General features: G+C 45.4%; 1 protein-coding gene across 3 annotated transcripts in view; it reads right to left on the reverse strand.

Moving 5' to 3' along the window:
- Thsd4 (thrombospondin type 1 domain containing 4) overlaps nt 1-11,972 on the reverse strand; it is a 585,726-nt gene that overhangs the window by 27,344 nt on the left and 546,410 nt on the right. For all 3 annotated transcript variants that reach the window (XM_031346065.1, XM_031346067.1, XM_031346068.1), the window contains 3 exons: nt 11,184-11,359; nt 8,204-8,300; nt 5,251-5,526 (listed from right to left, as the gene is read on the reverse strand). In XM_031346065.1, coding sequence (XP_031201925.1) covers nt 5,251-5,526; nt 8,204-8,300; nt 11,184-11,359 — 549 coding nt within the window. The remainder of the gene's footprint in view (nt 1-5,250; nt 5,527-8,203; nt 8,301-11,183; nt 11,360-11,972) is intronic.

The following is an 11,972-nucleotide window of genomic DNA, read 5'->3' on the forward strand; positions in this document are numbered from 1 at the left end:
TGTGTGTGTGTGTGTGTGTGTGTGTGTGTGTGTGTGCTGGAGAGATAGCTCAGCAGTTAAGAGCAACTGCTCTTCTAGATGTCTTGAGTTCAGTTCGTGAGAACACAGTGGCTCACAACCATCTTCAAATTTGCAGTGTGGTCTTCTGCCCCCTTCTGGTGTGTCTGAAGAGAGCAACAATGCACTCACATACATAACATAAATAAATCTTAAAAAAAAAAAAAAAAAGAATAATCGAGCCGGGCAGTGGTGGCTCACGCCTTTAATCCCAGCACTTGGGAGGCAGAGGCAGGAGGATTTCTAAGTTTGAGGCCAGCCTGGTCTACAGAGTAAGTACCAGGACAGCCAGGGCTACACAGAGAAATCCCATCTCAAAAACAAAACAAAACAAAACAAAACATAAAATGAATAATCTTAAAAAAAGAAAAGAAATACAGGAACTAAGAGATCCAAACCAGGAGGCTGGCAGAGATATGGGCATTTGTGAGGGACAGGTGATGATCTCTCCAGGACAGGGACTTGGGTTGTGTAGCTGGGGAGTACACAGTGCTGGCACAGTTGTCACTTGTACTCAGGACTCAGTTTACCCATGTACCTGTGCATCTGCATTGCATTGCCCATGCCTGCATGTCTGCTGTCCCTCTTATGGGGACACAGGGTTCCAGGGGTGTCCATCCTGTGGCCCAAGGGCTGCATGTGGCCAAAGGTAGCTATGAATGCGGCTCGAGACAGAAGTTGTAAACTTATTTAAAACCAAAAACAAATTGAAGTTGATTTTGAGGCTCATGCAGGAACTTTGTAGAGGACAATATTGTGGCACAGCGTCAAAGGTTGGAAATGCTTGCTGGAAGGAGCACAGGTGTCCACCAGCTCCCGCTGTTTGTCACAGGGAGAGGAAGGGGAAGTTTATCCATTTATGCTTTATTTTCAAGGCACCCTTCAGAAACTCTCTGGCTTCAGAGCCAGCGCTGTTTGCAGGGTAAAGGAGAGAATGAGGCAGTTGCCTCAGATACCTAGAGCAGCAAATGCTAAGTGTGGCGCACATATGCACTCATGGGTGTGCATATGTACAGGTTACATATTTGAAATGGATCATGTGGATGTTACATTTTGTACTTCACAAAATGGTGTGTGTGTGTGTGTGTGTGTGTGTGTGTGTGTGTGTGTATACACTGTAAAAGTAAAGGCTGCCTTAGAAAAACATGATTTAATTTGGATATACAAATTTACATTCTTGGGTCTGGAGAGATGGCTCAGCAGTTAAGAGTACTTCCATGAGATCTTGGTTCAGCTCTCACCATCCTTGTGGTGGTTCACAACCACCAGTTCTAGGGGCTCTGATGACCCTTTCTGGACTCTTTAGGAACTTCATACATGTGGTACACATAAACTTATGGAGGTACATATACAAAATGTTGTTGTTGTTATTACTATTATTATTATATTTTGGTTTTTTGAGACAGGGTTTCTCTGTGTAGTCCTGGAACTCACTCTGTATAGGCTGTCCTGGAACTCACTCTGTAGACCAGATTGGCCTTGAACTCAGAAATCTGCCTGCCTCTGCCTCCCAAGTGCTGGGATTAAAGGTGTGCGACACCATTGCCCTGCTCAAAATGTTATTTTTTAATTAAAAAAAATAAATTCATATTCTTTATGCTATTCACAGATCATAGATAAAGGCAAGAATACTAAGGGTTTAAATACTACTCTTGTGTCTTTTCTGATAGTTCATATTGTGTACATTTAAAATGTGGTAACAATGTATCAATTTATTCAGGAAACATCTGAGGAGCTCACACAGAGAAACATCATGTGCTCACCATGATGCTGGGCACTGAGGCTACAAAATGGAAACTTGAGGAGACATTCCAGCCAACCAAGGACTGTGTCCTGAAGTGGTGTGAATTCCTAGGAAAGAGTGCTTACTTGAAACATGCAGAGTCAGGCAGGCTCCACAGTGGAAGAGACACCTGACCTGGGGCTTGGACAGGTTAATATTGTAACCTTGGAAACTCACCTACAAGACCAGCCTCTAAGTATGTGTGGGAGGGAACTTCTAGATTAACCGAGGTGGGAAGACCCACCCTAACCGTGGGCAGCTCCATTCCTTGGGGCTTGGGTCTTAGACTGAATAAAAAGGAAGCGAGGAGCCGGACACAAGCATTCATGACGGTGAATGCAATGTCACCAGCTGCTCCTAGCTTCTGTTGCCACGACTACCGACCATGACGGACCCTCACACTGCGAACCATGAAAAACCCTTCCTACCTTAACTTTGCTTCTTGTCAGATCTTTTGTCACAGACATGGGACTAATATGGAGGGTGAAGAAGAGTGTGCTGGTCAGGTGCCCGAGGGTAGTAATGGAGGGAGAGGGAGGCGGCTGGAGAAAGACTGGGGGCACTTGGACTCTGCAGTGTTTCTCCGTCATGCCTGTTACAGAACAGAGAGGGACCTGCTGCTGGATGACCACCTGGATGATCAGTTCTTCAGCCTGTACCTCACTATATCCATAAATCAATATTGAGTGGCCTCTACACAGGGTGGGGAAGAATCTTCTACACACATAATTCTGGACCGCAAACTACACAGTGGCAGTTTCTTCTGTGCTATCTGGGCAACGCACCAATTCGTAAGTGGCGGAAGAGTTGGAAAGGAGTCCATTTGGATCTCAGGTTCCTTTGTTAGTGCTGAGACACTCTGCTTATCTCTGTAATGCCTAGGATAAAATCTTATTAAAATGATTTTGGCCTTTTGGCAGAGTTATCTCTAGCTGTCTGGCTCTGTCAAGACACAGTCTACAGGCATCTCATTTTCCCTTACAGACTTACAATAGAAGCCAGTTCAGCTGCTCTTCAGGCCACATCTCCGCTCATGCAGTCTGAACACAGCGAAATGGGTGCAATAAGAGCTCATACATTAACTCTCCAATTACCAGGTGGAATCAATCGTTGCGGAATCATCAAGGCTTTGAGCATAAAGAATTCCAGACACCCAGTCCTATCCTCTTACCCCCAAATAAAAACGAATCAAAGACTTAAATTCTAGCCCCAAAAGCCATTAGGCCAATGCTCTTTTGAAAAAGATATCCTCAGAGCCAAGGAAGTCTTGGATCTGATTTCTCTCTGTCTGTCTCTATCTCTCTGTCTCTCTGTCTCTCTCTGTCTCTTTCTCTGTATCTCTGTCTCTGTCTCTCTGTGTCTCTCTGTCTCTTTCTCTGTGTCTCTGTCTCTGTGTCTCTGTCTCTGTCTCTCTCTGTCTCTCTGTGTTCACATGTATAAATGTCAGAGGATAACCCGGTGGCGTGCTGGTCTTTTTTGTCCAGACAGATTTTCCTTGTGGTTTCCTGCTGTGTAGGCCAAGGCAGGCAGTTTGGGAGTTTTCATGTCTCTGCCTCCCATCTCTCTGGAGGGAGCTGAGATTATAGAGGCTTACGTTCTATGTCCAACTTTTATGTGGGTTTTGGGATTTGAACTCAGTTCCTCATGCTTGCACAGCAAGTGTTCTTATACACTGAGCCATCTCCCCAGCCCAGATTCAAATCTCTTGAAGAGAAAAAAAAAAAAAAAGAAAAAAGAAAAACAACCAACAAAACAAAACAAACAAAAAAACCTCAACTAATCATTAAATCAATGTCTCGGGTGGATTTTCAGGTTTTAGGAAGCTTGGAATGGGGCACAGCTTCTGTTTCTATAATAACATCTCCTCAGAGAACAACTGTTTCAGGGCAACAGCAGAATCAGATGCCCGCAGCCTATACAGGGAGAAGATTATAACTATGTCTCTGCGGTTAAGAGCATTGGCTACTCTTCCAGAGGTCCTGAGTTCAATTCCCAGCAACCTCATGGTAGCTCATAGCCATCTGTAATGGGATCTGATGCCCTCTTCTGATGTGGCTGAAGACAGCTACAGTGTACTCATATAAATAAAATAAACAAATCTTAAAAAATAGATTGTCTGAAGTCCATGGGTGTTTTCTTGCAAGGAGGACCATAAGTCACCTTGAAACAGAGGCAGGGTCAACTTCCAGACCATGGGGAGGAGCAGTCTCACGAGGGTTTCCAGACACCGATTTCCCCATCTTTCCTGACTTAGGAGTTGCCAAGGGAAGGGCCCTGGATCTGTGTTACAGTCTAGACCTGATGTGGACCCTTCACGCATGTCACCCTTGATAGCAACCTGCAGCCATGCTTCGCTTTGAGCCTATCTAAATTCACCGAAACTCTACCTTTCTCCTCAGTCCTATACCGCCTGTCTTTTCCTTGGAGAGAGGCTGCATGCTGCCTCTGGCACACAAGCTCCCTTCTTGCCACAGTTCACAGATGTGACATTGTTAGGGTAGGGGCCTTTCTCTGGTGGTCCTGGCTGACTGGGCTAGGACACTGGATGAACTCGGTGTTAGCATTTTTTCTCAGGAGAGTATGAAAGGGAGGGGAGGGAGATGGAAGCTCGAAGCGAAATGCCAAGACGCCAGCTGTGTTGTTCCCCTGAAACTTTTAGATCATGGCACTCACACTGGCCATTTACAAACCTGATTTTTCAATTTCTAGACTCGGAAGTATGTGTGGATGCTTTCTGATTATTGACTACAGTATAGCCACAGGGAAAGCTCAGCTCAGAAGATCTATGCTGGCCATTTTGTTGTTGTTACTGTTTTACTTTGTTTTTTTTTCTTGAGACATGATTTCTATTGGCTCTCCTGGAACTCACTCTGTAGACCAGGCTGGCCTCAAACTCAAGAGATCCAATGTCTGACTCTGTATTATTTTGAGATTGTGAGTTATGAAGGCCTAGTGTGACAGTGAATGTTGTCTGTTTCTGTGTGCTGGATGCCCTGGTTTACTGTGCCAGAGTGACCTCTGGGATGGTAGCGTGAGGCCTGGGAATGCTTTTGTAAACACCTGTGCACCAAAGCTTGGGTGGGCGTCTAGTTAGTAGTCTTTGGTGTGAACCGTCATAGTATTGCTGGAAGGGAATGTCTGTTCCTGGACTGGCTTCCTGGACTTGGCCCATGTGTTCACTTACTCACTCAAATCTGTATTCTTTCACTGTGCTACACGGGGGGTGGGAGCACAGATTTTCTGAATCGTAAGTCCCACTATTGGATGAGCCTGTGGGTTGTCTTGGGAACCTCTAACCCAGACTGTCACATGAGCAAACCATCTCACAGGTGGTTCATGTTGGTGAGGGGCTGCCTCATCCACTGGGCCTTCCCTTATCTGCCTGGCTTGAGATTTCTGCACAGGCTTACCTTTCCCGCAGGTGGTGGAGCATTCTGTTGTCCCCAGCTGCTTCCAGTTGTGGTCCCGGCTTCGCCTTGGGGGCTGTGGTGCTGCGGGCACCAAGTTGTCTGGTCGGTGGGAAGGGAATCTCTCTGGATGCCTGACGGGGAAGGTTTGCGTGGATTCTGATGTGAATACCTCAGGGGCCTCGACACGTGAGTCTTCCTTCTCCTGGTTCTTTTCCCTCTCTTCTCTGTCCTCCTGGCCTCTCTCTTCTGTTTCCAACTGCCCATTGAAAGGTTCTCCTAGGAGAAGCAGCACACATACAGAAGTGAGATGCCTTTGCACATTAAGTTGAAAAAGGATGAAAAGGGAGAGAGGGGCAGGATGCAGTAGGAGCTCATTCGAAATGACAAGGATATTTTTAAAAAGGGAATACTCATTTATTTCATATTTAAAACATTATTAAAAATCAGTAATAAGGGGCTGGAGATATGGCTCATTGGTTGAGAGCACTTACTGTCTTTGTAGAATACCCAGATTCAATTCCCAGACCCATCTGGTGGCTCCCAACCATCTATAACTCCAGGTCTAAGGAAATCCAACACCCACTTCTGGCTTCTTTGGGTAACACATGTGACACACAATGAAGTACTCATACATATAAAAAAAAATCTAGAAAAAAAATCAGCAAGGAACTGTCAAAGGCCATGGGAGGATGGTCCCTGCCCCCCCCCCCAACAAACGTACAAACAGCCAAAAGCCATAAAAAACCTCTCTCAGCTTTACTCATAGTGAACATATCGTCTATGAAGACACGGACCAGGACACTCTCAACTCTTTTCTACCTCATGCTGAGAGTTAGAGAGTTTGGAAGCTCATGTCCCTGAGTCCTCTGCTGAAGCTGACATCCACTTCTTTCAGTATGCGTGAGCTTACACACAGATGGCAGCTTTTTGGCGAGCGGGCTGGCACCAGTGCTCTAAATTTTAAATGCACACACTCTTTGACCTACTTATACTGTTTCTAGAATATTTATCCTATATACAGTCTTGTTCTTTTACTTAGAGCTGTGCATAAAAAATATGGTTACTAAAATATTCTATGCCATAGCAAGACAACAGGCATCAATGTGTACTGACAGTAAAAATTAAATGACATCATAGCACAACTATGAAATATATATATATATATGCTCTAATTCAGCAGCATGACTGATGTGTTGTTTGCTGAACAGCAATGCACAGCGTTGGCTTTGTGCACACATGGACACACACACATGTATGCAGAGAGATACGGCAGGCCACTTTTGAGATGTGGGGTCTCTCTGTTTTTGTTTCCTCTTCAAGTCTGAAAGGTAGCTATGCTCCTGGATTTTCATTCTTATTTTCATTTTAACAGATAATGAAAGCTGTTTGGTTTGAGGGGGACCCTCCCTTAGCATAGTGTAAACCTGGGCTCTCGGGAAGGATAAAGCAGAGTTCCCACAAGCATCGGTGGTGGGCAGGGCATGGGCACAGCAGAGAAGGCCTTTTAAACAGCGATGTTCCAACAGCCTGAGGCATTGCATTTCCTGAGCACCAAGGACCTCAGCACGGACCACACAATGCCTTTGGAACCTTACCACATCTGGGGTGAGATTGGGGGTCAGTTCTCAATCTCACCCTCTATTTTCTTGTCCCCAGCAGAAGCTGGGAGGTTCCATGAGGCTGCTCCTGGGAGCACGTTGGCAGAGTCAGTGCAGAGAGGCAGGATCCACATGTTGCTTTAGCCCCTCCCAGATCCCAGGGCCTTTCCCTAAGCTTGCTACAAACATGTGTGCACACAGACACCCATCAGGCGTCTGCTGCCTCTGGGTTGACCGAAATCGAATGCTCTGCCGACTTCAGAAGAGCATAATGTGTAGATTAGCTTTGAACTGACTAACTGCAAACAATGATATGTGATATGTAGACAAATGCTCAAATTATCTGCAGAAACGCTGTATTTTTTTTTTTTTCAATAGAAAGGGGCAAGGCAGATTCATCACACTGGTAAGAGACATTCTGTCTGGGAGGAAAAGGGAATAAAAAGCTGATACTTTTTGTTTTGTTTTGTTTTAATTTGTGTTATTATTACTTTTTCTCTCTGCATGTGTATATGTGTCCATATGCACGAATCTGTTTACATGTATGTGAATGCACGTGTGTTAGAGGGCATGCACACATGTACGTGGAGGCCAGAGGTTGATATCAAGAGTCTTCCTTGATTGCTCTCTACCGTATCTGAGGCAGGGTCTCTCAGTTAAACCCAGAGTGCACTGCTACAGTCACTGTAGCCAGCCTGCCTGCTCTGGGATCCTCTGCCTCGGCCTTCTTAGCACTGGAACTGCAGGTGGGCTGTCATACCTACCTGGCAAGTAAGTTGATACTAGAGATCTGAACCCTGGCCCTTTCCTCACTGGGTACACAGCCCTGGTGCTATTTTTGGAGCAGTTTAAGGTGGGCAGGCAGGAGTCACCAGGTTGGCTTTGGGGGTGGAGGAAGGGGTCAAAAGTCATGGAGGCTGAGGTTTCCAGAAGCTGAAATTGGAGAGAATGGATTTTGCTTGGAGCACCTTGGTCTCTGCCTCATGAAACCCTTTCGAAACTGCTGACCTTCAGTGGTCTGTACCTGTAAGACCGCTCACTACCTGAATCTTGTTCTAAGCTACTTGTTGGAAGGTCATTTGCTACAGCAGCAACAGGAAGCCAATGGAATCATCTCAGATGTGGGGTCAGGATGCCTATCTGTGGCTTAGCATCAAGTGAATGAAATAACCCATCAGTGAGGCTTCAACGGAGAAACATGTTCTGATACCAAGTCCACTGACTTGAAATATGTGCCCACAGGTTTTCTCTGCATTGTTCAGGACACAGAGGGCAGGGGCACAAGAAGAGAGACAGAAAGAGAGCTTTAAGAGAAAGTGACCCAACATGCTCAGTGGCAAACCAAGGGGCTTTACCTGGTCTCCTGTGCGGTGGCACCTGTGGGCTGATGGCGTTGTTCCCCATGATCACGTACTCATAGTGGACTCCCGGGTTGGGCTGCTGGTGTATCATCTGAGGACACAAAGTCAATGTTACCACAGCCTGCATGGACACACTCCTTTCCAGATGGCTTTGGTCTCAGTAATGTAAGTGGTACTGCAGTTAAATGTACAAGTTCTCATCTAGTTGCAGCAATAAACCAATGGCGTCTTAGAGGAGGCCATTTCCAGTGGCTTCTTGTAGGTTGCCCTTGGAAGAATAAAGACTTATGTGTATATGAATCGGAAGAAAAGTGGGCGAATGGTCAAGATTTTATGAAGATAAAAGTTAAAAGTTTTACCAAGTCTAAATTGGACAGGATCTACAGTAGGAGAACCCCTGGCTCGCAGCCATACTCAGCCAGGGTTTGGATCAGTGGCCTCAAAATGTCCCAAGACCTTTATACTGCAGAGGAACCTGTTTGAGCGCTAGGTAGTAGCACAGTCAAGCCAACAAGGACCAGATCTCCTGAGCAGGGCTAGCCTAGAACAGTAAGGATCCTTTAATGTCCTTTGGTAGGCCAGTAAGGCTCTCTGGCTCAACTCAGCCCCAGTCCTTAGTCTTCTGCCTGTCAGATGCCTGGTCTCACTTATTTTCACCCATAGGAAACCTCAAAACTATAATGAAATAGAGTAGAAAACCAAAACCCAGGCCAACAAAACAAAACAAACTAAAAACAACAAAAACCCCAAACAAACAAACAAAACCACACACAAAAAAACAAAACAAACCAACCCCCTCAAATCCAAAAACAAAACAAAAACAAAACCCACAAATAACACAAAAACTCAACCAACCAAACAAAAAAACAAATGAACAATAACAAAATCCAAAAAACGAAATAAGACAAAACAAAAACCAAAACAACAACAACAACAATAACAACAAAACCATATATAAAAATGTAAGTCTACTTGGGAAATATTCTTTGAGGAAACAATGGTAAAAACAAGCAAGCAAGCAAACAAAAACCACAAGTAAGTAGGATGGTAAGCCAGAAGCTGGGTGGGCTGCAGAGGTCTGGGACGGAGGCACAAGATGACTAAACAGAATTCTCTCTCTCTACCAGCTCATCCTGTGCTCACAGCTGTTAGAATAGAAGGCAGAGTGATGGGCAGACTGGAGCAACAGCACCCAAATCTACAACTTAATCAGGAGCCAAGCAAGGGGACACTGTCTTGTTGGTATTTCCGCTCTGTAAAATGATTCTTGCAGACCAGCTGTGCAACCTAGAGCCAGTCTCTAGACCTCTTGTTTGAATTTCTTCATCAGGAGGAGAGAGGAGAATTCTGATTGGTTTTTGAGGTCTTGTAGCCTTGCACTCACCCATGAGTCATGCCTGCATTTCCCACTCACGTACCCCCTCTTGCCTTCTTTCCACTGGTGAAATGTGTTTCTTCCCCATCACTCACCCAGAGGCAGGCAGATGTGAGAGGCACATGACTCCTCACAACGACAAGCCAAGATCAACTCACTGGTGCTGCAGAAACCTGGTGTTGAGCTTGGGACTCCTGAGGGACACTATTGTATGACTGCAGATCCTTGCTGTCTATCCCAGGCCTCTCCATCCCCTCTTCACTTCTCTCTTCCTCCTTCTGCCCTCTCCTGTGCCTCTTTTCTGTGAGGAAATGTACTTGATTCTGCCACTGAATGCCTTATGTTTATGGGGTTAGTGTTGGCCACCTCTCCTAGACCACCCACAGGACCACAGGCAGAGCCTTCACTTCTGATGCCATTCAGAGGTACCTGGAGTCAACCAACCAACTGGTTGACTCAAAAAATACCCCGAATTAACTAAAACAAGGCTTCTTTTGTAACTTCCAGTCTGTTCCTCAAGTGGAACAGACCAGAACCCTAGAGCTGGACACACTATTTCTAAAGCTCTGACACAGCAAATATTACAGAGACTGCTGTGGCTCTGGGGATAGTATCTGTGTATTTCAAGCTTTTGTTTCTTGACATCCTTTAGTTCCGAATCTTTGCAGAAGACTGGATTCTAGTGGCTTAGTGTGTGTGTGCACACATACATGTATGTGTGCACGTGGAGGTCAGAGGTCAACCTTAGGTGTCGGACCAACCATGCTGTTAGAGATAAGGTCTCTCAATGGACCTGGGGCTCTCTTATTAGGCTGGGCTGGCTAGCCATCAAGTCCCATGGATCCTCCTGTCTCTGCTTTCACATTTCTGGGATTACAGACATGTGTCACCACACCCATCTTTTACATGGATATTGAGGCTGGAACTCAGGTTCTCATGCTTGCAAGACTTTATAGACAGAGTGCCTCAGGCCCCTCTAGTAGTTTCTTTTTTAAAAAAACATTAAAAACAACTCTTGGCCAACTGAATATTCTGGCTTCAAGTAAAGTAATCACTGTCTATTGTGTGTGAGAGAGGGAACTTGTACTGTAGCTAAGGCTTTACTGTTTCCTCTGGGGTCACCTGGAGTGTTCCTTCTCCATTTGCCTTGACAGGGTTGAGAGGGTTGAGCCCATGGGCTGCTCTGCGCTTGGCATTTTCTTTTTTCTTTTTCTTTTTCTTTTTTTTTTCTTTTTTTTTGCCATAAAAGAAAACATGCCAAATTAGCATTGGGAGGAAAGAGCCTGGAGGAGCTCCAGGCCTCATGAAACGGATTTGTTTGCCTCTGATTCGGTTCAACAAGTAAAATTGGTTTTACTGGGTCCATAAACTCCGAGGGTAATAAAGCACCTGGTAGAGTTTATGGTTTCTGTGAGCCTCATACATTCAGGGGTAAATGTCAAAGATCAGTGCCAAGCACTGGAAGGAGTCCCTCCAACAGGCTTCACTCAAATGATTTTATTGAGCCTGGGCAAAGATGTTTTGCTTATTCAAAGTGTATTTCTTGGAATCGGTAGAAGCCCAAACTCAGAGGGTGCCCCGAGAGCCTCCCAAACTCACATAGACATCCAAGATCTCATTAGTAGGACCTTCAGCCAAAAAGGACTCGCCAGCAGTGCTGGAGATCTCGTTCGGTCGCTTGTAGGTGAACATTGTCCCTCCGCCCTCGTACTTCCCGGGGCGATCGATTGCCCAGTTCCCATTGATGATGGAGCGGCCAGAGCGGCTTCGCAAGGCTGTGGAGACAAATGAGCTCTGGTAAACTCAGGTGTGCGTAAGGAAGCAATCTGAATAGCCAAGTCACCCAGCCAATGGCCTTGGGGTACACATGGTTTAAAAGCACAAACCTCTGGCCTGACTACTCCCTCACCTCAACCATTCTCTTCAGTGTGAACTTGGAAGAAAAATGAAGGATGGGTGGGGGTGGCTGAGGGAGAAAAGGATGTAAAACAGAGGGGAAAAGCCAGCAAGGGAAGAATAAGGCAAGGGAGAAAGAAATTAATTTGTGTAATCTGTCATTACTGAGGTGAGGGGTTTTGGCCCAGTTCAGCTCTTGTAGTGTTTTTGTTTGCTTTTGTTTTGCTTTTAATATAATGAAGCATAAATTTAAGAATTGGAAGACATCACATAACAATTTTGAGAATCTTGGCTTTTCTTGTAAAATAGGAAGGCATGTTTATTTAACATTGGCCCAACATTATGTCGGGGCCTCAGACGACAGGAGCTCAAAGGGATGCCTTTCTTTTTTGTCCATTAATTAATTAATTAGTTAGTTAATTTGATTTACATCCCAATCACCGACCTACTTTTCCTCCTGGTTCCTCCCTCACAAGTCCCCCCAAATCTGAG

The sequence above is a fragment of the Mastomys coucha genome, unplaced genomic scaffold (assembly GCF_008632895.1).
Source record: "Mastomys coucha isolate ucsf_1 unplaced genomic scaffold, UCSF_Mcou_1 pScaffold23, whole genome shotgun sequence".
NCBI classification, from domain to species: domain Eukaryota; kingdom Metazoa; phylum Chordata; class Mammalia; order Rodentia; family Muridae; genus Mastomys; species Mastomys coucha.